This window comes from Aulonocara stuartgranti (genome assembly GCF_965226115.1).
Source record: "Aulonocara stuartgranti genome assembly, chromosome: 15".
In the NCBI taxonomy this organism is placed as follows: domain Eukaryota; kingdom Metazoa; phylum Chordata; class Actinopteri; order Cichliformes; family Cichlidae; genus Aulonocara; species Aulonocara stuartgranti.
The window spans coordinates 41376179-41400096 of NC_138951.1; the positions used below are offsets into that span (position 1 = coordinate 41376179).

Genomic DNA, 23918 nt, shown 5'->3' on the forward strand with positions numbered 1-23918 from the left:
ATGTTTCATCCACAGTATGGTTTATGGATAAGACCACCTGACATTTTAATGATCTTCTAAACAAGAACATGTCTAAAAAAGTCTCTCTCGGATGCTTGAAGCGATACAGCTGTCACATACCCTAGAAAGTATGTGGATAGCAGTTTGCTGTCATAACAATAACAATGATATTGTTTTTTAACAGTTTACACTTTTGTGATCAGAAATCAAATTTCATTTTCAAAGACATCTAAACCCAGTTTTGTGCATTTCCTTTTCTCCATCTGAACAATCACATTTAATAGATCATTCAAACCAAAACGTTCGTATCTGAACTGAACCGTCTTGTTTTGCAAACAGGACAACTTGTCTGCAGAAAGTTCCCTCCATTGCATCACAGAGGTAAGAAAAAATGGGAAAGGTGGAAAAGTTGATTCAGTTGCTGTTTCATAATTTATATGCCCCCTTCCTTCTGCTGTGCATAAACAGTGCACCCATCTGTCCTGGTTTATCCGCTTGGAAATTCACCACTTTAAATGCAAATTACCTTCCTTTGTAGGACATCAACAAGCCATAATCCCTCACTGGCTCTTACAGTAGGTAAAAGCAGTCGAATATTATTCTTGGAAAGGAAGCAGAGAAGTCATGCATACTTAGCAGCATCCTTTTTTTTGGCTAATCTAAACTTTAACTCTGTAATGCTCGGCCAACACAAATGAAAACATCTCAGGGGGCAAAATGGTTCTTGGAAAATGTGCTGTGTGAGGTATTTTAGTTACAAAATAAAATGCTGATTTTACAGATGCGTTTGTGTAAATATGTATGTTTAAACGTGGACTGAGTGAAACAAACAGGTTTAAAGATGGCTAAAAATCAAGAAAAAGAAAGTTTTGAGTCAGCAAAGGAGATTATTTTCTCTTCACTTCTTCAAGAGGGGCTAAAGATATTATGCCACTGTATTTTATTCAGGCTGATATCAGCTCAGTTTTTAAAAAACAAACAACTGATCTATAGTGTTGACTAGTATAAGGAAATTCACTTATTTATTGTCTTTAAAAAGCACTGACTTATTTTAAGCTCATAATTGGCACCTCCCACACAAAGCTTCCTTTGAGCTAATATTGTTCTATGCAGGTGTAGCTGGAGCAGCATGTTAGTACGAGGCGTCAAACCAGACAAAAGAGAGAGAAGCTACAGGGCTGTCATCAAGGTGGAAAGAGACGATGACTTTCACCACAGGAGAGGTTGAGACTATTCAAGTGCTCGAGAGAAAACAAGTTAAAGATGGCTGAAGGATGAAGAAGCTGCTCATAAAATTAGAACCCAGAAAGTTCGAGATTAACATTCGTAAGTGAGCACTTATTCTAAAGTGACTTTATAATCAATTACTAAGGCGAAGAAGAACTGTTCTGTTTTAAAAAGAGGACAACTGCAAGGACACGCTCACTGAGTATGTGTGTGCTTATTCAGAGGAGCAGACTGGTATGAAGAAGCAGACATGCAAACAAAAAAAGGTAAATAAATCATCTGAATCCAGCTGTTTTTGTTAGAAAAAATATATTTCTCAAAAAGCTAGAACATTTTTTTAAGCTAAATTAGGTTCAAAGCCAAAAAGAGCACGTCTTTGTGTTCATGTGAACCCCTCTACACACAGCCGAGAGGATGCAGCAATGACTGCAGTGCAAACTCTGGTAACAGAAAACAACTTTTAGCCAAAACATCAGAAAAACTGATCCAAACAACCTGAAAACTCAGCACTGCATTCACTCAGGTCCGCAGCAATACACCTGGCAATTTACAACTGACCTAATTCTCCATTTTGAACCACGAAGGATCAATTCTCACACTCTTGTACGCCACAGTAATTGTGGCTTTCCTATTACACATCTAGGTCTTTTTCTACGGAAAACTAGCTTATAAAATCTGAAATAACTGACAGTGGCTGAAATGTGCATTGCTTTACTTGAAAGGCGTGTATAAGAGCAGGAACATTTACCTCGTACTCCTGAGAGAAGTGCAGACCATCGTTGGCCTTCAGTCTCTCAATGTGGTCGGCCAGGTCACAAACAGCGATGGGAGGATGTTCCCTCATCCCTGCAGAGACAGCGAGAGTGGTGAGTGCCGTCCATCACAGACACACATGCACAGAAATGTGTGCGCACACAGAGTGCAGATGCATGTTGAAGGCTCAGTGTTAACTGGTCGCAGTGATATGAGGTGACAGTGAGAGTGCTGTGTGCTGAGCAGAGGGATGATGTCTGGCTGTGCAGCTCTTCAACAGCATGCTGTAACCACGCTGCAGATGAGCACCAACTAGCATGCTGATTGGTTAAAGAAATCCCATAAAGCAGTAGGTGAGTGGGAAGGTGGCTGGGGTGCAAAAAATACAGCATTTTTAACTGATGTGGTCAAATATATATGTATATATTTTAACTTAATGGTAGATGTATTGCTTTATTAAATTAGATAGACAGTCTACATTTAGCGCTAATGAAACCCACTTGGTGTAAAATAGCTGACATGGGCAGGTCATGAGAAGAGAAGGTGATGGTGATAAATGGGAGGTCTCTACTTCTAAAGGCTTCTATGTAAAACAGAAAAGGGCACCAGGCGGGAATGAAAGGAAACATTAGTAAAACACAGGAGGATTGAAAACTAACTTGGAGTATTCGGGCAACTGAGGACACTGGAACCTGTGTGGGAAAGATGAGGCAAAACCAAAGCACAGGGGTCAGTTAGGACAAGAGGACACAAGGAACAGTGAGGAAGGAGCTGCCCTACTCAGCAAAGACTTAAGAGACGCTGAACACAACTTTCCCAGATGGCTAAATAACATTTAAAAGAATTTAACATCAGTTTCACTGTAATCAATAAACTGACTGTGCTTCGTATCTGTTTGTTCTTTGGTTTCATTTGAAGTGGTCCGACTCAGCTGTCCATTTTGGGTTAAACTGGGCTGTCTCGGTCCAACATTGCTGTTATTAGCACCTTTGGATGTTTGGTTCTTGGCACTCTTACATCTGTGTTTAACCACAGCTGCCAAGAATAAAACGTCTCCCTTTTTTCATTTTCAAAATGAGGATTTCTTTAGGCAAGGAGCATTAAAGCCTCAAGAAGCTCATCATCTTACTCTTGACACTTAAAGGCCCTTACCCCTGTGTTTGAAGGTCCTTCATTCCCAGTGAAGTATACTTTACATATTTGCTAAGGAGATCTCAATGCAAACGACATTCTTTTAGACACACGTTCATCGTCATCTCACAGACACATTGGTTTAGGTTGGGTGTGATCAATGACTCTGTAACAGAGTCATTGATCACACCCAACCTGAAATTTATTGTAGTGGTGATTTTCTCACTACTGTCCCAGAGAGGAAAAAACAGCTAAAACCAGAAGCATATGTACCAATATATGTAAGATGCATTTAAAAAAACTTGCAGCCATAATAAACCAGCACAGTATCTGTTTAATGCTCTGGACTGAGATGTTTATGTCCTGGAACCTGTCTATGCACAGCAGTAGCCAACGTTTAGCCAACTTTTAGCTTTTTTTGGTTTGTTCTTATTTGCTTTAAGTCATGATTGTATTAAAGTGGTTTTACTGTCCCTGTGCCAATAGGAACTTTGTCTTTTCACTTTCATTTAAACAGCAGCTTCAGAACAGCTGCTCAGACTCTGGCCAAGATGGCTGCTTCTAAAAGGATTTGGGTACGATAACCAATCACAAGACCTCAGTAACTCACCCGAGTAATAATATAGTGAACGTCTTTTTGTTTTTTGCCAGTGTTGTAAAATTATTGCAAACTTAATTCACAACTTCAGTCTTTGCTACATTACGAACAAAATCATTTGGGTAAAATGAATGTTTATTGAACCTGAAATTGCTCGTTGTGATAATTTAAACAATATATGTCATATGTGCTGAATGATACCTGGAACAACAAAACAAAAACCTTCATATTTAGAAGTATGGGTCTGAAAGCAGCATCATAAGAAAATCTGTCACAATTGAGGCTGACCTTGGTGCTGTGGACTGATTGGACTAAAGTCTAAGTTTGATTTTGTGCTAAAGCAAGAAATATGCAATAAATACACTCGACATGAGATCAAAGGTGTTGTTTTAGTTATTGATTTATGATTGCAGCAAATAGGAGAGCAGATCTACTTTATACAGTCCAACCAAGATTAAGATTATGTTGCTGAGAGAACTTTCATTTCCAACAGTGCTTGTTTTGAATAAAATAACTCCAAAATATTACAAAATGGTGCAAATATTAAGACTAAACATGTGTAACTACATGAGAGCACATTGATTAGGTGTGGCCTAACATCGTTGGGCGTGGCCTAACAGTTGAAGAGTGTCCATTTAAGCTACGTGCTGCAAAGACGTCAGGTTGCAACAGAAGCAAAAACACTGAAAGTTTGGAACGTTTTTGGAGCTTTGATCCAGCGCCTCTGCATCCTCATCTACTCCAATCTCATCCATACTGTAACCAAAATAGCAGCGTGTAGCATAAAATAGAGGCAATCATTAGTAACATGTAACAATTTTATTAACTCGTCACTATATGTGAATTCTGTATATGTGAATGCTTAATAGAAACACTAAAACTTGATGTTGTTCCAACAAGACTTTTATGGTGATGTGTTTGGTGCTGAAGAAGAGATTTTCTTTTTCAGATACAGACTCGTGTTTCCTTATTTTGCTCTGCGCTTTCTTCGGTTGCCACAGATGTCCCAGAATGAGCCTTGGTGGGAAGTTACAACGAGTTTGGCCGCCATTATCTCAGAAGGGAGCAAATTAAAAAACAGCAGAAGCAGTGAGTACCAGCTCGTGTCTGAGTGCGCCTTCAGCCCTGATTGTTTCACAAGCAGGGCAAAAATAATTAGCTCAAGCTGAAGTAGTAACATGCTCAGAGTTCGAGATCATGACCAGACTTGCATTTATTAACGAACATAGTCTTTAAGCACACAAAGCGTTGTTGGTCTTTTGTGTTAGTGTATTCCTGTGTGAATGATTTCCCTTCATTGATAAAACTATTATAACACTTTTTAAATCTGTGGCTTCTGCAGAGTCAGTTTTGTGTTTCCTTGTGTTTTGCATTCATTCATGTTTAGTAGTTACTACGTTATCATCCCTTGTGTATCATGTTTGTTTATGTATTCTTTGAAGCTTTGAGTTGTTTCTGTGTTTCCTGTTTGGTTTCATTGTAACTTTTTGTTTATTTCTTTAAAGTTGTGAACTTTTTGCACCCTTGTGTATCTCTTGTTGTGTTTGAATTGTAGCTAGTGTTTTGTTACTGTTCTCTGTTATTTGAGTTTAGTTTCCTCACAGTTGCCTTTGTTCAGCACAGCTTGTGTATCGCGGTCATCCACCGAGTTAGCTCCTGTTGTACTGCTTTGTGTTTATTTGTACTTTCCCCGTCTCACTGTTTTGATCGTCTGCACCTCTGTCCCAACTGTCTCCAATCCCTTAATCACTCCATGTGTATATATAGTTCTATCTTTGCCTCAGTCTTTCATGCATTTCCTTCTGTGATCTCGTGAGCTTGTTTGGATTATATTGTCTTTAAACTCTGCGTCAGCTTCGTTGAGTGGCCTTCTGTTAAATCAGTCTGCCTACATTGTCTGCATTGGGTTCTTTAACCTGCTTTAGCTCCTGTCTCTTCAAACCCTGTTCCCGTTTCAGAAACCCTACGTTCTTCTGATTGGTTAACTAATTGAAAACTACTGAGGGACAACACCCAGCGACTCATACTGGATCAAATCGTCCATTAATTCCACTGCAATTCATTTAGAAGGTGCACATGAGGCTTACTGCCCTGCTAGACAGACATAAATGGAACTAAATGACAAATATTTAAACTGGAGAAACCTCTAGAGAAAAAACAATGATTATACAGCACGAGTCAGTAGTTTGGACTCCAACCCAAAAACTGCAGATTATCTCTGTGGCAGCATTTGTATTTTATTGATTTAGTTCACCTGATGGCCTTGTCTGTAGAGTGATATAAGGAAGTCCATGATGGAAGTAGAAAATAAAATGAAAAAGCTGTGTGAAGTTTAAATAAATTTATATCATTACTTGTTTTTTGTTTTTTTAACATTATCATGTGTTGTATACACATTATATTAAAGAGGGAAATGAAGATTTTCATAGTTTAATTCTGTTACCTGATATGAACCTGGAAATTCTACAAAAGTAAAATGGCCCCGGTCACCCGAACTGACAACTAAAAGTTGTGGAGCGTTTCCATTTTATTGAAAAAAAAAAGAGATCACAGTTTGACTTCATTATCATGATATCATCTGTCATTTTTTCCAGTGTTTTGTTATGAGTAACGTCGAGGCCACCCAGCGTGCAGAGGTTGTCAAGTGAGCTGATGAATTTATGCTCGAGTAAACAACATCTGCCAAAATCCCTCCTGCTGCTGCCACCACAGGTAAATGCCACCCATCTCAAGAGAGAAGAACGTGGACAAAAAAACAATGACATACTTTATGCTTAAAACTTCCCACTGAAAGACAGGTGGGAGAAAAGGATAAGAGAAGATGCTGGGAGGCGTAGAACAGATGAAAAACAAAGCTAAAAATCAGTTAAACAGTCAGATGGGAGAATGAATGAGGACACAAAGAGACGATAAAACAGAAAAACAGAGCTACAGTATGCATGCAGACTAAAAATATGAAAACTAATTGTTTATAAGTAATTCTTATGGGAATAAAGGGTTACTAAGTTACTGGGACAAAGTCCTCGCTAGGAGGTCAGGGTGAATGGACAGCTCAACGATCACTGGATGTGAAGACATTCGATTTCCCTTTTGAACATCTGAATAGAAATATCTCACTCTAATTGCTTTCATGGTAAATTTAGTCTTTGATTGCACAATCATACGGAAAGAAAATCTAAGGTTTCATGCATCAGGCCATAACTTACAAATTTAGCATCATTCTTATTCAACAAAAACTAAGCCAAGGCAAAGCTTTCTGAAGATTTTATACTTCATTCAGGTTGAGGTCTGGGCTTTGACATCTTGGTTATTTTCTTTTCTCCTAACAGATTTGCTGGTGCTCTTGTTATTATTCCCTTTCTTCTGTGGGCCATTTTCATCCAAGGCTTCCTGTAGCTGTTGGACAGACGCTCTCAAATTAGATAGAAGAGATCATGTCTGACATAATGACTTCAAGGTGTCCATGTCCCAGCTCATGCTGCCATGTTTAAAGAGAAGAGGTGTAAAAAAGGCCACACTTGTCAGTCAAAGTGATGTTTACTTTCCAAATTAGTAAATCTAAACATATAAATAATTTTTTGTGACATTATGTTCTAAGTTGAAACCATTGTATAAGTTTTGTTGTTCAAATTTAGATGATGAGGAAATGATTAAGATGTAAACCTATAGGGGGTGGGGCTAAATAAGTATATACTTCTGCTTACTCCTTTTCAATCAACTGCGTGGAATAATATTATGAAATGTTGGTGACTGTATATGTTTGAAATAAAAATGAACTGAACTTTAACATTTGACGTGCTTACCGAGTCCTGTAGACCAGAAGATGAAGCATTTGCATTTTTTGCAGATTGCACAGTTTGACCTTGTGGTGAAATTGAGACATACTGGGAAGACTGGTGACTATTTTGAATGTTTCTCCATTTGACAATAATCTTTGTAACTGCAGAATGACTTTAAGTCATTTGGAAATGGTTTTATATCCCTTTCCAGATTGATGGGCAACAACAAGATTTCCCTGAAATCACTGCTGATGTCTTTATTCTGTCATCTTTGCATTTTGTGTCAACACACCTGAATGCTCCAGACCAGAAAACTGTCAAAACCTCTGCTTTTATACACTTGCTCATCAAGTGCAGTTAATTAGTAGAACCTGGCTGCCACTTGCACCTCTTTCCATGGACACTGTAAATATGTATTTTATTCATACAGCGCTTCCGCATTTGTCTCTGACGAATTAGTAATGATGTGTTTAAAACATCACATGTTATACACTGCCAGTGAAAAGCTTGAACACCTCCATTTTTCCAGTTTTACTGCAATTCAAGTTGTTCAAGTCCAATGAAACGGTACAAAAGGTAAGAGATGAACCGCCAGAGGTTAAAAGGTTACAGCAAAATGAAAAATAGTGTGTATTTCACAATCATACAAAAAGTCCTTTTTTCAGGGAACACAAAACGGGTGAACACTTTAAAGCTGTTCTGCAGGAGGCTGATCAAGCCTCGAAAGGTGGTGTTACTGATTTCTGCAGGTGTTCTGGATTAAAATAAAAGCAGTGTGCCACACATTTATGGGAACCTCTGCAACAGATATGGGAACAACTTTGATTTCTATTGTAGAAAGAATGACACAAGTGTGTTCAGCTGTTATCAGCCAAAGGAGGCGACTGTGATGAGTCAAAGCGGAGAATACATTTTGGTCTATGTGGTGAGAATAAGGCACGGCGGGACCACAGATCAACATTCAGAGCCATTTTATTTACACTTCTCACCACGAAACAACACCACACACACCTGAGTCCCTGTGTTTTAACTCGGCGGGTGTGATTACGGATGCTGAGCAGGTGCGTCCGCCCTCCCTGCACGGCATCGCAGACCACGCCCCACCACAGTCTATAAATTGATTCCAAGATTTCTTGCTTCCAATTGTTTATTTGTACTATACTTTCATTTCAAAGTGCAATGAGACAATAAACGGCATAATTTTCAATAAAAACAGGAAAAAGTGGGGTTTTCTGAAACTTTTGACCAGCAGAGTACTTATCTAATTTTAGAACCTGGTACAGACCAGGTGATTTGGTTTTATTATGTCCCGATGCACACAACCTTAGAGTGTTTACATGCTTTTTCACATGAAAATTATGGATGGAAATCAGACATTTTTCTCAGAAATAAACATCAGACTAAGCCAGCTGAAAACTGTTTAGTTATAGACGGACTTCCTGCCTCCAAAAACATGCATTAGGAGACACGGCTGCCCCAGAAACAATATGCCACCCAGGCTTTAACAGCACGATAATGAAGTTAACAAAATGCAGAAGTATGATGTCTCACACACACTTTGTTTTAACGCCACGTTTTCAAAGTAACGGAGTAAGGGAATAGGAGGCAGTGAATGAAATCACTGTGACAAACATGAGTGGGAGTCAGTTTTTCAGTTTTGCATCAATAATTAGCACTAGATGTTTAAATTCATGCTAATATATGGCCCTCCTGACAGTGTGTGTGGTGATGGCACATTTTTAATTAAAGTATGTGATAAACAAAATGGTTAGATTAACTGACTGTCCAAGAAATGTGATTTATTTGTTACGTTGCATTCATTACTGGAATGAATGCAAAGTCAGTCAGTCTGTGTCTGAGCAAGGCATTCTTAAAATTTCACCCCCAACCAGCCTGAGCCTGGTTCTGCCCGAGGTTTCTTCCTGTTAAAAGAGACTTTTCCCTCCCACAGTCGCTAAGGGCTTGTTCATAGGGGGTCGTCTGATTGTTGGGATTGTGTCTTTACCTAAAATATGAAGCGCCTTAAGACAACTGTTGTTGTGATTTGGCTCTATGTAAGTAAAACTTAACTGATGAAATTAAACTGAACTAAAAAAAAAAATCTCTAAAATCACGTTGCTAAACTTGCTAACTTAGGACTCCACCCTCTCATGAAAATATCACTTCTGACGTGAAAAGAACAACAACATGGAGACAAAGTGCCAAATATGAATGAAGATATTTTCTAAAGCAGTTGTTTCATGTTCTTGCACAGACACTAAAACACAAGTTTTAAAACCGTGTAAGTCTCATCCAAAAATGACTGAGGTGACACTGATACTTGAGAAACTGAATCTGACAGTTAGTTGTCACCTGTCACCTCAAAAACAGGATCCTTCATTATATTTCTGGGTGTCAATGGATTCAGTAACACAATTCTTCAGTGATAATTTCTCAGCACCTTTAGAAACAGAAACTGGATGCAACTGGTAAAAATTTAGACCTCAGTAAAAGGCTGTTTATGGGGCTGAATGTTTGCATGTGCATGTGTTTGTGTGTCCATGCCTTGTGTCTGATAGTTGAGTCTCCTCATCTCCACAGGATCTGACGAGTGGGCCAGCAGCGAGTCCTTCACTCCTGCCATGTGCTCATCCTTGGCTGGAGACGTTCGTTTCCTGGAGAAAAAGCAAAACCAATTTAACGTTACATAATGTACCAACAGGCCAAATGGGTATTAATGACTCCGAATGAGCAAAACAAGCTACTGTGCAAAAAACAATAAGGATTACACGTAATTTGAGCATACTTTATAGATGATGAAAAGCGTTGTAGAATGTCTGAGGACTAAAACTTTGGCTGCAAGCAGTGTCCTCCTATTTGCAATATTGAGCTGGTTTGCTCTGACTTTTCAATTTTATAGGAATTTTAATGTATTTGTTTTAAATTTTATTTTATGGCCCAAGAAAAGTTTCTACTAAACAATAAACACAGACTTAAAATCAGTAACAATATAATTCCTGAAACAGACCAGCAACCTAAAGTTTACTCAGTCACTTGACCCTGGACTGGATACGTGAATAAAATCTGTCGATGGGTAACAATGTGTCCAGTCTTGGTTCCTGATTCCAGGGTTGCACAGAATTTCAGCTAAAACCCACTGAAAGACGACGCTCAAAGACGACGCTCAAAGACGACGCTCAAAGACGACGCTGAAGGTGCCAAACCAAGCATCAAAAGAACATTAAGAATTGATTAAAAAGCGAAAGGTGGCGAGCCAGAAAAATACATCCTGTTATAGCTCAATTTGGTTGAAAGGGCATCTTTTATTTCTCAGCACTTCTAAACTCCTTAGACATCCAGATGAGTCACATCCAGACCCTTCTCTGATGACACAGTTTTCCAAACAAAATGAGTGAAATCAGTTCAAATGTTAGTGGCTCATGTTGGTATTTATTTAACAGGGCTTTATCATTAGTGAAGTATCTGTTGTACTTGGGAATATTAAACGTGTAAGTATGACCTAATATTTACAGTATGCTACTGAACTGCACAGTAGAAGCTTTCTCCATTTACTTTTCAAACACTGATTTAAGATCATCAGCTGCCTGTTTCAAAGATTTTCAGACACACCTGATTTGCATAAAGTAGCCTCGACCCAAACTTTATGCAAATAAAGAGTGGGCAACTCAACACCCCCTCTCTGGAAATGTGGCGATACGAGACTGCATTGCACGGCTGCTACACAGACAATGAGAAATGCAAATGACTCCTTTAAAACAGAAATATGACACTAAAATTCATCTGCTCAGCTCAAACAGCTATAGCCCCTTTAAATGAACCGTTAATTTGCATTCCTTAAATGTAATAACTACATTAGGGTTGAAGTGCAGGCAAACCTGAGTGTTTCACCTTGAAACAGAACGTCCTTATATTTAAAACATCTCTTGATAAACGGATATTATATATATTTTATACATTTTGAACTAGGGACTGTGGAAAGTAAATGGAGCCCATACATCATCAATCAGCCCACGCATACGTGACACATATATTCACAGGTGTGTATTCAGCATGATTTTTGCAGGTAACACAAACAGGAGAGTGAAATGCCATTGTGATGTCAGTTATTGCCTCTTGGTGATATCAGGATTCGATTTTTCCATGTCTACAATTTGTTTTGAAGGCTGCTTCTGCAGGTGTGTGAGGGGCTGAGAGGTGAAGAAAGCATGAAGGGAGAATTATTCTGGAGGGAAAGATCAGCCGGATTTGTGAACTCGACACTCGACACAGAGCTGAAGAGCAGAAAACAGACGCACAAAGAGACAAACATGCTAAAATGTAGTCTCACACGCTGACACTGAAGACACACATGCTTAGAGGGGCTGTCAATTGAAGCCGATATGCCTGAAAACCAAACAAAAAGAAGACAGCTCACAGACACTGACGTGGGGCTGTGATTTGAACGTGTAACAGAAACAAGTATCTGTCACTTCAAATCATCACTGTCAGCAAATGTAGACACGTCTGACCCACAAAGCATGTTTACACAGCATGCACGATGTGCAAGGGCAGGCAGGAGAGGTTGGAGGGTGGGAGGGTGGAAACAGACAGGAGCACTAACCTTTCTTGTTTGCTGCATCCACAGAAAGTAGGCAGACAGTTAGCAAGGAGGAAGAAACAGAGAGGATTCATTTACAAGTCGTCAGAGGACCTGACAGAGTTCATTGCTTCACCTCACAAACTACTCCTTCATCTCATCTTTGACCTGATCTCATTTTCTAATAAAATCTGATGTAGTTCATGAACAAAGAGAGAGTGTTTTTAATATTTCTAATGATCTCCACAGAGCAACCTGGAACAAATTACTGTAACCTGAATGGAAAGCTGGTTTCACAGTCTGTGGAACGTGATGAAGCAGCCGTCTCCTCTAAACATCAACCCACAGTGCTGAAAGGGCCAAAAACCAAAGTTCTTCTAATGGTCATTGGAGACTGGCTCTAAAAGCCAGCCAAGAGTCACAGACTCCCGAGTGAAAGTGTCGAAGCTTACAGCAGAAATAAACATGTTTACAAAAAACTTCCCCTCTTCATAGCAGCCGTGTGGTGGATGAATTTGTGTTTTTTATTTTGTTAAAGCATAAAGTCTACATGAGGGGTTGGCTGCATTTATTGATAGGTGGAAGGTGACGTAGCAGGGTGTAGCTGCTAGGCTTCGTCTCAGTCCATCTATCTGCAGTATTTGTGCTGCTGGTGAGACAAATCCTGTCTTTTTCTTTTATTTGGAATGAATTAGCCGATGGCTGTGAATTGGACCTGTATAGTTTATGAATGCAGCATGCTAACCTAGCCTCCTGGCTAAGCTAATAACAACACTGCACCTTCTGGTCACTTCTGGGTCATAAACCCATGGCTATCCATTTCTATGGTTGGTATTAATTCCAACTTTTGCATCAGTTTTCCCCTCAAAAAAATTTGTAAGTGAAACTACCAAGCAGCCTCTTTATATTTCAGTTTAGCATGCATGAGTCGATATTGGTATACATAAGCTAACTGTGTTGAAAACTTTTCTTGTGACTAATGACCTAATTCAAGTTTCATGATTTTCAAAATAAATGGAATCATGTGAGGCTTACAGTAAAAACACACCCAACAATCTAAAATACCCCTTAATTAGACGCACTTAAAGTCTTAGTAACTCTAAGATATCTGAATATGTCAATATTAGTTAAAAATGTCACCAAGTCTTCACAATCTCAGGCAATATTTATATTTGTATGTATTTTTTACCTAACTAAAAAAAATTGATCTTGGAAAAACAAAGGATTTTGTTTGACGTTGGACTACAGCAAAAGGAAGAATGAGGAAAAAGACAAAACAAATTGTGCCTCTGAGCAGCGCAGCAGCCATATGGAGGCCCTCGTCAGCCCAGTCAGTAACTCCAGATGTTTGACCCAAGAACAGGAAGCACGAGCCAACTGTCAGGCTTGAAGAGCAGGGCCGCGAGGTAGCTCGCAGCACCTCCCTCCCATATGCCATGGAGGACCTTTGCCTTCAGGCCGGCTCAAAGAAGACAAATGTCTGTCTCTATTCTAGAAAATCTTCCACTCTGACCGTTTCCTGGCACTCGGTTCTAATAAAATCTTCTTGTCATCTGTTGTGCTGAAGAAAATGCTTCAGGTCTCTCTGTGGACTCAGCTCGATGATATGAGGAGGAACACAATGAGCATGTACTGCCTCCAAGGTTTACCAAAAGTGTTGCTTCTCTCACAACAGATGACAAAAAAGGATCATCTGTATCCTGATGCTTCTGTTACTTAGTTTCAGGGAATAAAAGTGTAATTTTTTTTTTTTACATCTGATAGTTTGACATGTAAACGTTTTTTTTTTAAATAAAGTTTATAAAAATATATATGAACAAACTGCTCTGCTAACTGAAATGACAAAGCGGTAACTAGAAAAAGTAATTTAGATGTGAGTGTATTCCATTTTTTGTTATTTCACCAAAATGCTGCAGTGAGAGGATTCAGGAAAAACTAGAAAAATGGATCTTTCTAGTTTTTCTCCTCTGCTCACATTCAAAGTCTTGAACTATCAGAGCGCCCAGTGACGTGACACCATGGTCTCACTCTCAAATACCAACTTTAAAGCAGATTACTCACAAGATGGAGAGGAAATGGTGTCTTACTAATTTACTTCATTTACTTTGCTTTTTGACAGAGCTTAAAGCTGGATCGAGTGACCCTGAATTCACCCTCCACAGGCTTCCCATGATGCACTGAGCGTTTCTCCTTCTCTCACCATTTGTTTATAAACCATTTAATTATGAGTTATTATTAACCTCTGTCTCTCTTCCACAGTGTGTCTTTTGTCCTGTCTCCCTCCCCTCAGCTTCAACCAGTGCAGCAGATGGCCCCGCCCCTCACTGAGCCTGGTCCTATCAGGGGTTTCTTCCTGTTAAAAGGAAGTTTTTCCTTCCCACTGTTCATGGAGGGCCCCTAGCTGCTTACCCTAACCCTAACCAGTCTCTGTATTACTATAGGGTCTTTACGTTGCAATATTAAGCACCTTGAGGTGACTGTTGTTGTGACTTGGTGCTATATAATCTTAAAAACCTCATATTCATATTATCCCAGTGAAGCCCTTCCCTCTCAGCCTGCAGGCTTCTTTGTGGTTCATAGAATCCCTTAAAGTAGGATGGGAGACAGAGCTTCAGATATCCTTCCTGTGGATCCAGTTTGAGTTCAGGAGACAAACACCCTTTTCACTTTTAAGATCATACTTAAAATTTTCCTTTTTGATAATAAAGAAAAATTAGGGCTGAATCAGGTCATCTTGAACAATCTCTTAGATATGTCACTACAGGCTCAGCCCGATGGAGGACTTCCCATCATGTATTGAGTATTAGTTTTCTACTGTATTGCATATCATTACATTTCGTCCTTTGTCTTCCATAGTTTGGGTTCTGTTGCTATCTCTGTGCGCTCGTTTTACCCTGACACGTTCCATAAAGCTGCTGTTTCCTACGCCTGGTTCTGCTGCGATCATTTCCTCTTAAAAAGACATTCTTCCTTCCTACTATTAGGGTATGTACTAAAACTGATTAAAATCATATTCAGTCACTGATAGATCCACTACATTAATTTAATAATTTAGCATTTTAACAAAACAGGAACCTTTGTCTTTACTTGAATATTCACTGAAGTCAAAGCAGTAAAGGCCCTGTGAAGGAAAATGTTAACAGAAATTAAAATGTGCTTGTAAAAAACAGTGTTTTCAGTATTTTTATGAGTCTGATGTGATCAACGATTAATGTTTTCTGCATCTGTTGGAGGCGTCACTCCAAAAATAACCAGTGTGTGTCCTCGCAGTGTCCGCTGTTGCGTGTGTCATACTCACCTTTTGAAGAGTAAAATAGCGATGACTATAATGATAATCAGAATGACTGCCAGCACCGGACCCATCACCCACAGCATCTCTGGGTCTTCTTGTGGTTGTCGAATAACCCCACTGATCTTCACCGTGAAGGGATCAGAGAAAGGGCTGGCTGCAAATGTCCTCTGCTGCAAACGAGAAGGATTCAGTCAGTTCACACACACACTTGTTTTCATATCTCAGTGAGGACATCTCATTGGCATAACGCTTTCCCTAGCTGCTCACCCTAACCATCAAAAACGAGTGAAAAACCTGACCATAACCTAATCCTGACACTAAAACCACATTTTGAGCCTCAAAAATGCCTTCAAACTCATGAGGACGGGGATTTTGAAGCCAGCGGTCCCAACCCCTGGTCCACAGACTGGTACCGGTCCGTGAGTCGTTTGGTACCGGGCTGCGAGAGTTGAGGCTCGGGTGTGAAATTTATGGTTTTCAGGGGTTTTAATCAGTTTTTATCATTAGTTTTATATCGTTTGAATAAATCTTCTTTTTTTTGGTACCGGTACTGGTTTTATTTTGTTGTATTTATCTGTGACACCTTAAAGGCCTGTCTGTGAAAATATTGTCGGACATAAACGGGTCCGTAGCGCCAAAAAGGTTGGGGACCGCTGCAACAAGTGACTGTTGATCCCAATGTTCTGTCCTCACAAAGATGTCTAAACATCATTTTATTTCATGAAATCTTTTTGCTCATTTTAAACATGTTTTGAGAAAAGTTGAGAGACGGGCAACAAAAGGCTGGAAAAGTAAGTGGTACTAAAAAGAAACAGCTGGAGGAATATTTTGTTAACTGGTAAACAGTGAGTAACATGAGTGGGCATGAAAGGAGCATCTTAGAGTTTCGAAGAAGTAAACACGGTGAAAAAATCCCTAAAAAAACAAACACCTAAAACAACAGCATGACTTCATACTAGAGGAGTCCAGTGTTGAACTAGCTTAAGTGCAGTCCAGACCTTTCTGGAGCATCATGGACCGGAGCATCTACAGTCCTATATCAGACAAGAAGGGGACGTCATTCCTCTTCCTGTTTTCTGTGTTTCACCATGAATAAAATCCGGATTTATGAGGTTTGCAAATCATTGCATTTTGTTCTTGTCACACAGCTCGCCAAGTTTTTGGGGATTTCAGGTATTCACACCACAGCGTCCCTTTTCAATGCAACACATCTATCAAACAGTCCCGCTGGTAGTTGTGCGATGTTTTAGGAAGAAAATAAGGGGACAGTAAAAACCATTGAATGGAAATAACTTGTGAATATTCTTAGAGCTAATTACTGGCTCTCAGGGTGGTTTTAAAAAAAGTTCCCTAGAGGTAAAGGTTTCATCTAGTTTTTACGATACAATATCAGGAGACAGTCTAGGTCAACACAAAAACAACTTAGATAAAAATTAATTTTATTCTTAGATGTGAGCGTTTTACTGTTTTCTTATTTGTTGAAATTAAATGGAAAGAAATTCTGGCTAGTTTATGTCTCTGTCTTGTATATTGGCAGTAGGCTGATATAGAGGTTTGTGCTTCGTAGCATGAAGGTACCTTTGTTCCCCATGTGTGCAGTGACGTTTATTTCTATTCCAGTTCAGTTTCTATGACTAATATGATTACCCCATCACAATAAAAAACAACAACAACAACAACAACAGAAAACACAATCATCAATAATTAGAACACAAAGAGGCATTTGTTGTCTCACTGAGGAAAAAAATAACACTATACAAACTGATCTGTTTCCCAGTGTGTGGCAAACATAACAATATGCTAATGGAAACTCAGTTTTGCACTCTTTTGGATAAGTTTTGTTTATTCTTGCTGGTTCTTGTTAAAACTCTAAAATATCTTCGTGGTGCACAGAGTTCTTGAAAAAGCTCCTGAAAAAACCCAAAGAAAATCCTGCATTTATTGCATCCATGTAACCTGCATGAAGCCTTTTTATTGCTTTTGTTGAAGCTTTACAATATTTTGTGGTACAGTCCCCCATCGATCAGAGGAATAATGTGAAACCTGTAACAGGACTATCCATCACATTACCAAAAAACTTCATGTAATTTAAATATTTTAAACTGTGAAAACATTTTGATTCAATTCATCAATTTAAAGATTTTAAGCAATTGTAAAGCAGGATTCCATGTGCGAGTGTAAATGAGGTTTAAACGATAACAGGTCTCTGCAGGTGAAGGCAACTGGTTATCTGTAACAGCTCCTGGAAGGCAGCAGGTGGAGGGGATGGGGTTGGGGACAGAGGAGGACAGACAGTGAGGTGTGAGACAGGCAGAGACAGGCTGCTGTGTTGGATGTGCTTGATGTGGGACCGTACTGCTTGTTGTCATGAAACCCACCCTGAGGCCAGGGGGGCACAAGAAGCTCAGTGCAAGGATACGCATCGGCAACATCCTCTGAGGACACATCCAACAATGCCAACAGCTTCACTACACCTTCAGATGGGGCATGGAGACCTGAGGCCAGCCCTGAGTTCTCCCCTGCCATCACTAAAGGACATGGACCTAGACTCTCACTTTGGCACAATATAAACTCATGTCTCGCTGCTAGGACAGAGTCTGTTCATCTAAAAGATCTGTTTTCGCCACATATTTTTAATGTTTGTAAATGCTGATGGACAGAAAGTCACAGCTCTGCAGTCGCGCATCTTTGGAAAGACCAGCACATATACAAAGAAAAACGAAAAACATATAAATCTGTTGAAGCATACATATTTCTTTATAGCTACATCTAGGGCTTTGATTTGTGTAATGGACTGATGTCGACCATCCGGACTCGCGCTGAACAAAGCATCGATTATGCCATCTGGCCATAGTCTCATATCATTGTCACCTACTTAAAAACAGGCCAGAGTAGGTGCGACGGTCTGCTTCTCTCTCAGACTAATTGCATTTCAATATGCTGAAAGCTTTTAATGGATTTTCGTCTAATGGTGCAAAAAACATGTTGCCTACCTTAGCTTAAAAAAAAAAATACAACAAAAAAGGCTAAAAACTGAAAGTATCCTCACTGTTCAGGCCTATTCTGGCTGAGCACATCAAGCATAATGTGACAAATCCCACTTTATCACTTGTTGAGATTCCAGTGCTCCAAAGCAGCCAGGTTTGAATGGCTTTCACCAATTTATTGAGTTCAAGGACTTTTAACTTCAAAAGATGACAGAGTGTGTGTTCTAATGCTTTCTCAATTTAAGCTATTTGCATCCATAGGAACAGTGTCATTGGCTGCAGTTGTCTTTAAATTTGATTCAGTGGTTTACATAAACAAGCGTCCACCTCGTGGTTGACAAATAAAGCCAATGCAGAAATAACAGCTCCTGTAAAGGCCACTTGAGGCTGACTCCGGTGAGCTGATCCACATAGACTTTAATGTTGAAATGCACAGTCCTACAGTCGAGGTAAACAGTTTTCCAGTCAGGTACAAAAAATTATTGTGGTCTTCACAGTTAATCAAAACCTCCATAATGAATTCTTTTTTATAACTAAGTTGAATCTTCTACATGTTCGTTTGTTTGTGACCCATACAGTATGGATGAAGCTTGGTAACAGCGATCGCAAGTGTTAGCTACTGTATTTTCCGCACTATAAGGCGCACTTAAAAGCCTTTAATTTTCTCAAAAATCGACAATGCATCTTATGTGTGAATTCTCAAACCAATTTTATGTGGTACATGGCGCTCAAAAATCTGTCAAAAAATGTTTTAGTACAACTTTGCTAAGCTACGAAGCCGCACGGCCTGATGGATTGTCGGAGCATTACGGCTGCCGTAGTGTCGCGGAGTCCTGGGTCCTAAACTCCGTCCGATTCAGGTCCCAAACTCAAACGAACACTGCGGCATCAATGAGAGTTAAAAACTGTCTAAATTCTTTCATCTTTAATAAAATGATCAGCATTGCTGCTTTACCAGGTGTAACTATGAAGTTTAACATCCAGGCATCCATGAAAACAGAACTGATTACATTTAACAGAGTTAGAAGTTAGCAGGAAGTTAGCTCGCTAGCTTCCACCTAAACATGATATAGCATGTTCTGACTGAGAGATTTGTGAATAAATTCAAACGTACAGCTCTGCTGTCACTTCCAACATAAATGAAGACAGAAAACTAAACAGCAGTGACGTTTGTAGGGTTACTGAAGTTGGGCTAGCTGCTATATAATGATGTGCTAGGTGATCGCTAGCAACACAGCTATGTTAGCATAGCATAAACATAGTGAAGCTGAAGGATGAACGCGAACAGTTTTCCACTCGATAAAAGTTCACGTGAGGGTTCCTGATGGTTAGAGACAAATGCAATCGCATGGCAGGATGCTGTAAACGGACCAAACTTCAGTCAGGAGAACAACTGAGATAATCCATTCACAATACGAGGTTAGTCATTAATATACTGCAACAACATGGGAATAGAGCAGCTGAGAGAGGATTCAGCATTAATGACTCAATGGTACGGAAGAGAAGGAAGCAAGAAGAAGAAGCTGAGTAAAGTTTGACTTATCTGACTGTTTTGTTTCACTTAATGCTCCTTATGGTCTGAAAAATATGGTAATCAGAAATACCAGGCAGTGATGTCATGTCAGCTACATCCATCTTTTGTATACAGTTTTTTCAATGGAAATGGGCCATTAGTCTATGGCAGTATGACTCCCATGTTAAACAGCAATGTTTCCCATGATTGCATCAGTATTTTAGAGCCCCCTCTCTGTAAAAGCCCACATCATTAAACCCCCAGATGGCCAGGTTTTCATGCAGTGTTTCTGTAATTACAGTCTCTGTGGAGACCAATCATTTCTCAAGCAATGTCACTCGAGTAAACAAAAACTCCTCCAGAGCCACCAAACACATTAAACAAGTACTTCACCAGCACAGCAGTAGTACTTCTCCAATTGACTTTGACATGTAAAATTAGAGAAATTAATACCAAAAAACACCAAACCAAGAGATGTTTGTCATCCTAATGACCTCTGGAGTAAAGCAGTGCAAAAAAAAAATCGCTTCATTACAAAATAATCAAATATTGCAGATGAAGCGAAATCAAAGAAAACACTTTTAGGTCTTCTCTAAGCGGCAGAGTTGGAGGCAGTCCGATATTGGCAACAGAATAAACATTAAAAGGGGTTACATGGATCAATTTGCAGGGAGTAATTCTCTTTAAGTAACTGTTCTGCTTGTCACTTTATGTTCTGTGAGACAAGTGTAGTAAGTTGCACTGTGTTGGTGAATGAGACTATAAATATTCCTGTAAGCCTGACGGGCTCTGGCTCAACAAGGCTGCAGCTCCGCTGGGTAAAAGCCGTAAACCCCACTGAAGTGTGCCGCTTGTTAAAAACAAAGCCACCCTCGACCAGCTTTGTTTCCTTAATGATTCATTAATTTCAGCACATTTTTCCACAGTCATTTTCACTTTAGCATTCATGGTCGAGGTTGCGGTGTCCAATCTGACAGCTACACATGAATTATACATGATCTTTGTCTATAACAGACTTTTTTTGTATTTGTCCTGCTGCTAAATGCAAAAAAATATAAATCATTTTGACACAGATCGGCCTTGCAAACACATCAAACTCTAAAGTTTATTCTTTGTAGTGTAAACTTTCATTTCAAGGCAAGAAACCTGATTATAATCATTCTTGTTAATCCAAACTTGTATGAATGTAGAAACGCACGGGAATCTGATGGCCTGAAGATCTGAAGTTACACAACAACAAGCTAACCAAAAATAAGTGGCAGTCACATGGAAAGTAGAGATGTTTTTCCTACCCATATTTTCAGCATGCACATGTAATGACTTTCACTCTACAGAAGCGACCATGAACTTGTCTCTCAGTTTTTTAAAACCTCTTTTTTAAGGAGAAAACAAAAGTCTTGACAATCCGATTTCTGTCTTTGTTTTTGGTGAGAACTTCCTGCACGCAGAAAAACTGAATTTAATCCTGTCACAAGTGTTAACATACCTGATTTTTGCTCAGACGTGTTAATAAAGCTCTCTTTGAATTAAAAGGCCTTAAAATATAACCTCTTACTCAGGCCTTCATTTGTCACGGCTGAATTGGCATGACTTTAGTCAAGGTACAAGTTGCTCTGCTTTGCTTTGGATAAGTGCCTTTGTTATTTGCATAATAATAATAATCACACACACACACACTGTTAGAAAGCTTAGTGAGTGATACTTCTTCTATTTCCTTTTCCCACTGTTTTTCGTAATGACTTCGACTGTGCGTGTGTTGCTGTGTGTGAGTAATTGTCACCCACATTAGAAGCGTGCACCAGTTGGCAGCAGGCGCGCTCCAGGCTTATCCTCCCACAGCCGAACTGTCTCTGCTCCTCGTCTGATGCACCGCTTTCATATCCCTTCTCCAAGAAGCACATGCTGCCAACCAAATGCCTTATTTCCTCAGTGTTTATAGTTTGGTGTTGTTAGTGTCTTTTGGGACAAGTCTACTTTTTGCCGTTTCGTCCGTCCCAAACAACTAAAGCACTGTAGCGAAGCAAAAGTAATCTACCAATCAGGTGGGTCTCCGACTGGGATTTAGATTTTTTATTATAACAGTGCAGCTGTCGCTTGTTTAATGAAAGTTTCTCATGCACTGCAAACTTACTGCAAACACTAAGTGTGAATGCTGAATGTGACACGCAGTCATTTATAAAGATGTCTGGTGTTAAGAAGTTTAATTTTCCTTTTTTGGTTTTGCATTGCACCTGATAGTTTCATTTCTCGCTTCCTTTCTTCCAGCTTCTGGTGCAGTGTTGATAGAAATTAAGACTTGGAACAGTTATAAATGGATTAAGTAGTGGAGGGAGTGGAGCTGATTAAATGTTTCTTTAATCTACGAGAGGAGGCTGTTTATCAGTAAGCAAATTTTTAAATGTGGTGCCATGGAGTCGGTTCTGTGAACGTCTCCCTGTTTTTGCATCTAGTACAGGCTGCAAATGTCAGACATTTAGTATGCATATATGCACGCTGGCTGATGTCATGCCCATTTCACACCATTATACTTGACAGCTGTGGGTAGGAATATATTTATTTACCCATCAAATACATACGCAAGATGTTTATGTTGGCTGGTCACCTGTTAGTTATTGCATATAGCCTTAATGAAAACTCATACATAATTAATATTTTCTGCCTTGAGGAACAGTTTTTCTGTGCTTCCGTCCCACTGCGATCAAATCTCTTGGCCAAGGCAGCAGCACAAACTCACAGCTTGATTCTCTAAAGCAGAAAAATGTATAAATAATCTTTTTACATGATAAAGGGAGTGTTAATTTTCCAGGTCATAATTCACTTCTGTGTGTATTTTAGGAGGATGGATTTGAAACATAACCTGAGTTATTCTGATGGTTTTCTAGTTCACTTTCTACCTGAGCGATCTTCAAATCGCAGCTTTCACCAAACTTAAACCAACCATTAACAGCTCCTCATGGCTAACAGCACAAGCAGCATAAGCAGATGGCTAAACAGCTTTCATTACATAATGCACATTACAGAAGCTATGTCCTAACTGCTACTATTTATCCTGCATTTAAACACAAGCTGCGTTGCTAATTATAAAAATCTTTAAAAGGATGTTCTGTTAAACTGAAACTGTATATAAAAGATGGACATAGCCACCATAAACATGTTCGTTTTGGACAGCTGTCAGCTAATCCTTGGTTAGCAAGCTGCATTCATAAACAGTACCGCTGCATTGCACAGATACTTATATGAGCTAACTAGTCCTAAATAGCAGACTGGTAAAATAGTCAAATTTAACTCCCAAACACTAAAGCACAACCTTTCGGGCAGGCTGTACTTTGTAGCAGGCCGTAGTCTGTGTTCATTAAAACAGCAGCACAAACACTGTAGAGAGATTTGATTCAGTGACTTTAATTAGCTGACTTTAATTCAAGGCACTTCTGTCATTAACCAGTTCCCAAGCTCCAGTATCCATGTTTATTTTGCCATTTGTTTGCTTGCATTGTACATGTTTATTTCTGGTGTAAAGGTTGATATGGGAGGTAGTCAGTCAAGTGGCCACCAGAGGAACTGCGGCTTTTAGCGCTTCTGCGCTGGTGTCATTTTTCAGAGCTCGCCACCTGGATAAGCTGTTTGTTAGAAATGCTATAACAGACTTTATAGCATTTCTAACAGTATTATTACTGTTTTATTACTTCAATTAACCACAGTGATAAAAGAACGTCTCCTTGCTCTGCCATCGCTGTCACACAATCCTCCCGGTTCATGCGGGTTTATATTAATGCACTGCAGTGTTGCAGTTTTCAAATGTCTGCGTCTCTGTATCAGGACAGAGCTGTGGCACGAGACTGGGAATCTTTCTATTGCAACTTCAGTCTCAGAAACAAGTCTTAGCAGTTGATATTTTAGCCAAGCAATGACAAAAATGTCACAACAAGTCAACAGGAAATGCCACTTAAAAAGTGTGAGGAGGCAGCGGCTGCAGGTGTGAGTCTTGTCAAAGACTCCCTAATGACCGAGAAGGTTACTAATGTTAGGAGAGTGCACACTGTGGGCTTGTGCTGTGCGGATGGA

At 39.5% G+C, this 23918-nt stretch overlaps 1 protein-coding gene and 1 long non-coding RNA gene across 10 annotated transcripts in view; one reads left to right on the forward strand and one right to left on the reverse strand.

Moving 5' to 3' along the window:
- The window catches only part of ptprfa (protein tyrosine phosphatase receptor type Fa), a 397951-nt gene that overhangs the window by 33592 nt on the left and 340441 nt on the right, over positions 1-23918 (reverse strand). For 5 of the 9 annotated variants that reach the window (XM_082506013.1, XM_082506016.1, XM_082506012.1 and 2 more), the window contains 4 exons: positions 15363-15526; positions 10033-10142; positions 2640-2672; positions 1976-2073 (listed from right to left, as the gene is read on the reverse strand). In XM_082506013.1, coding sequence (XP_082362139.1) covers positions 1976-2073; positions 2640-2672; positions 10033-10142; positions 15363-15526 — 405 coding nt within the window. The remainder of the gene's footprint in view (positions 1-1975; positions 2074-2639; positions 2673-10032; positions 10143-15362; positions 15527-23918) is intronic. The other 4 variants (XM_082506017.1, XM_082506015.1, XM_082506019.1 and 1 more) reach the window with 2 other exon arrangements.
- LOC309689539 lies at positions 4320-7500 on the forward strand. The gene is made up of 3 exons (XR_014271428.1): positions 4320-4798; positions 6304-6421; positions 7039-7500. It is a non-coding gene; the product is annotated as an uncharacterized lncRNA (long non-coding RNA).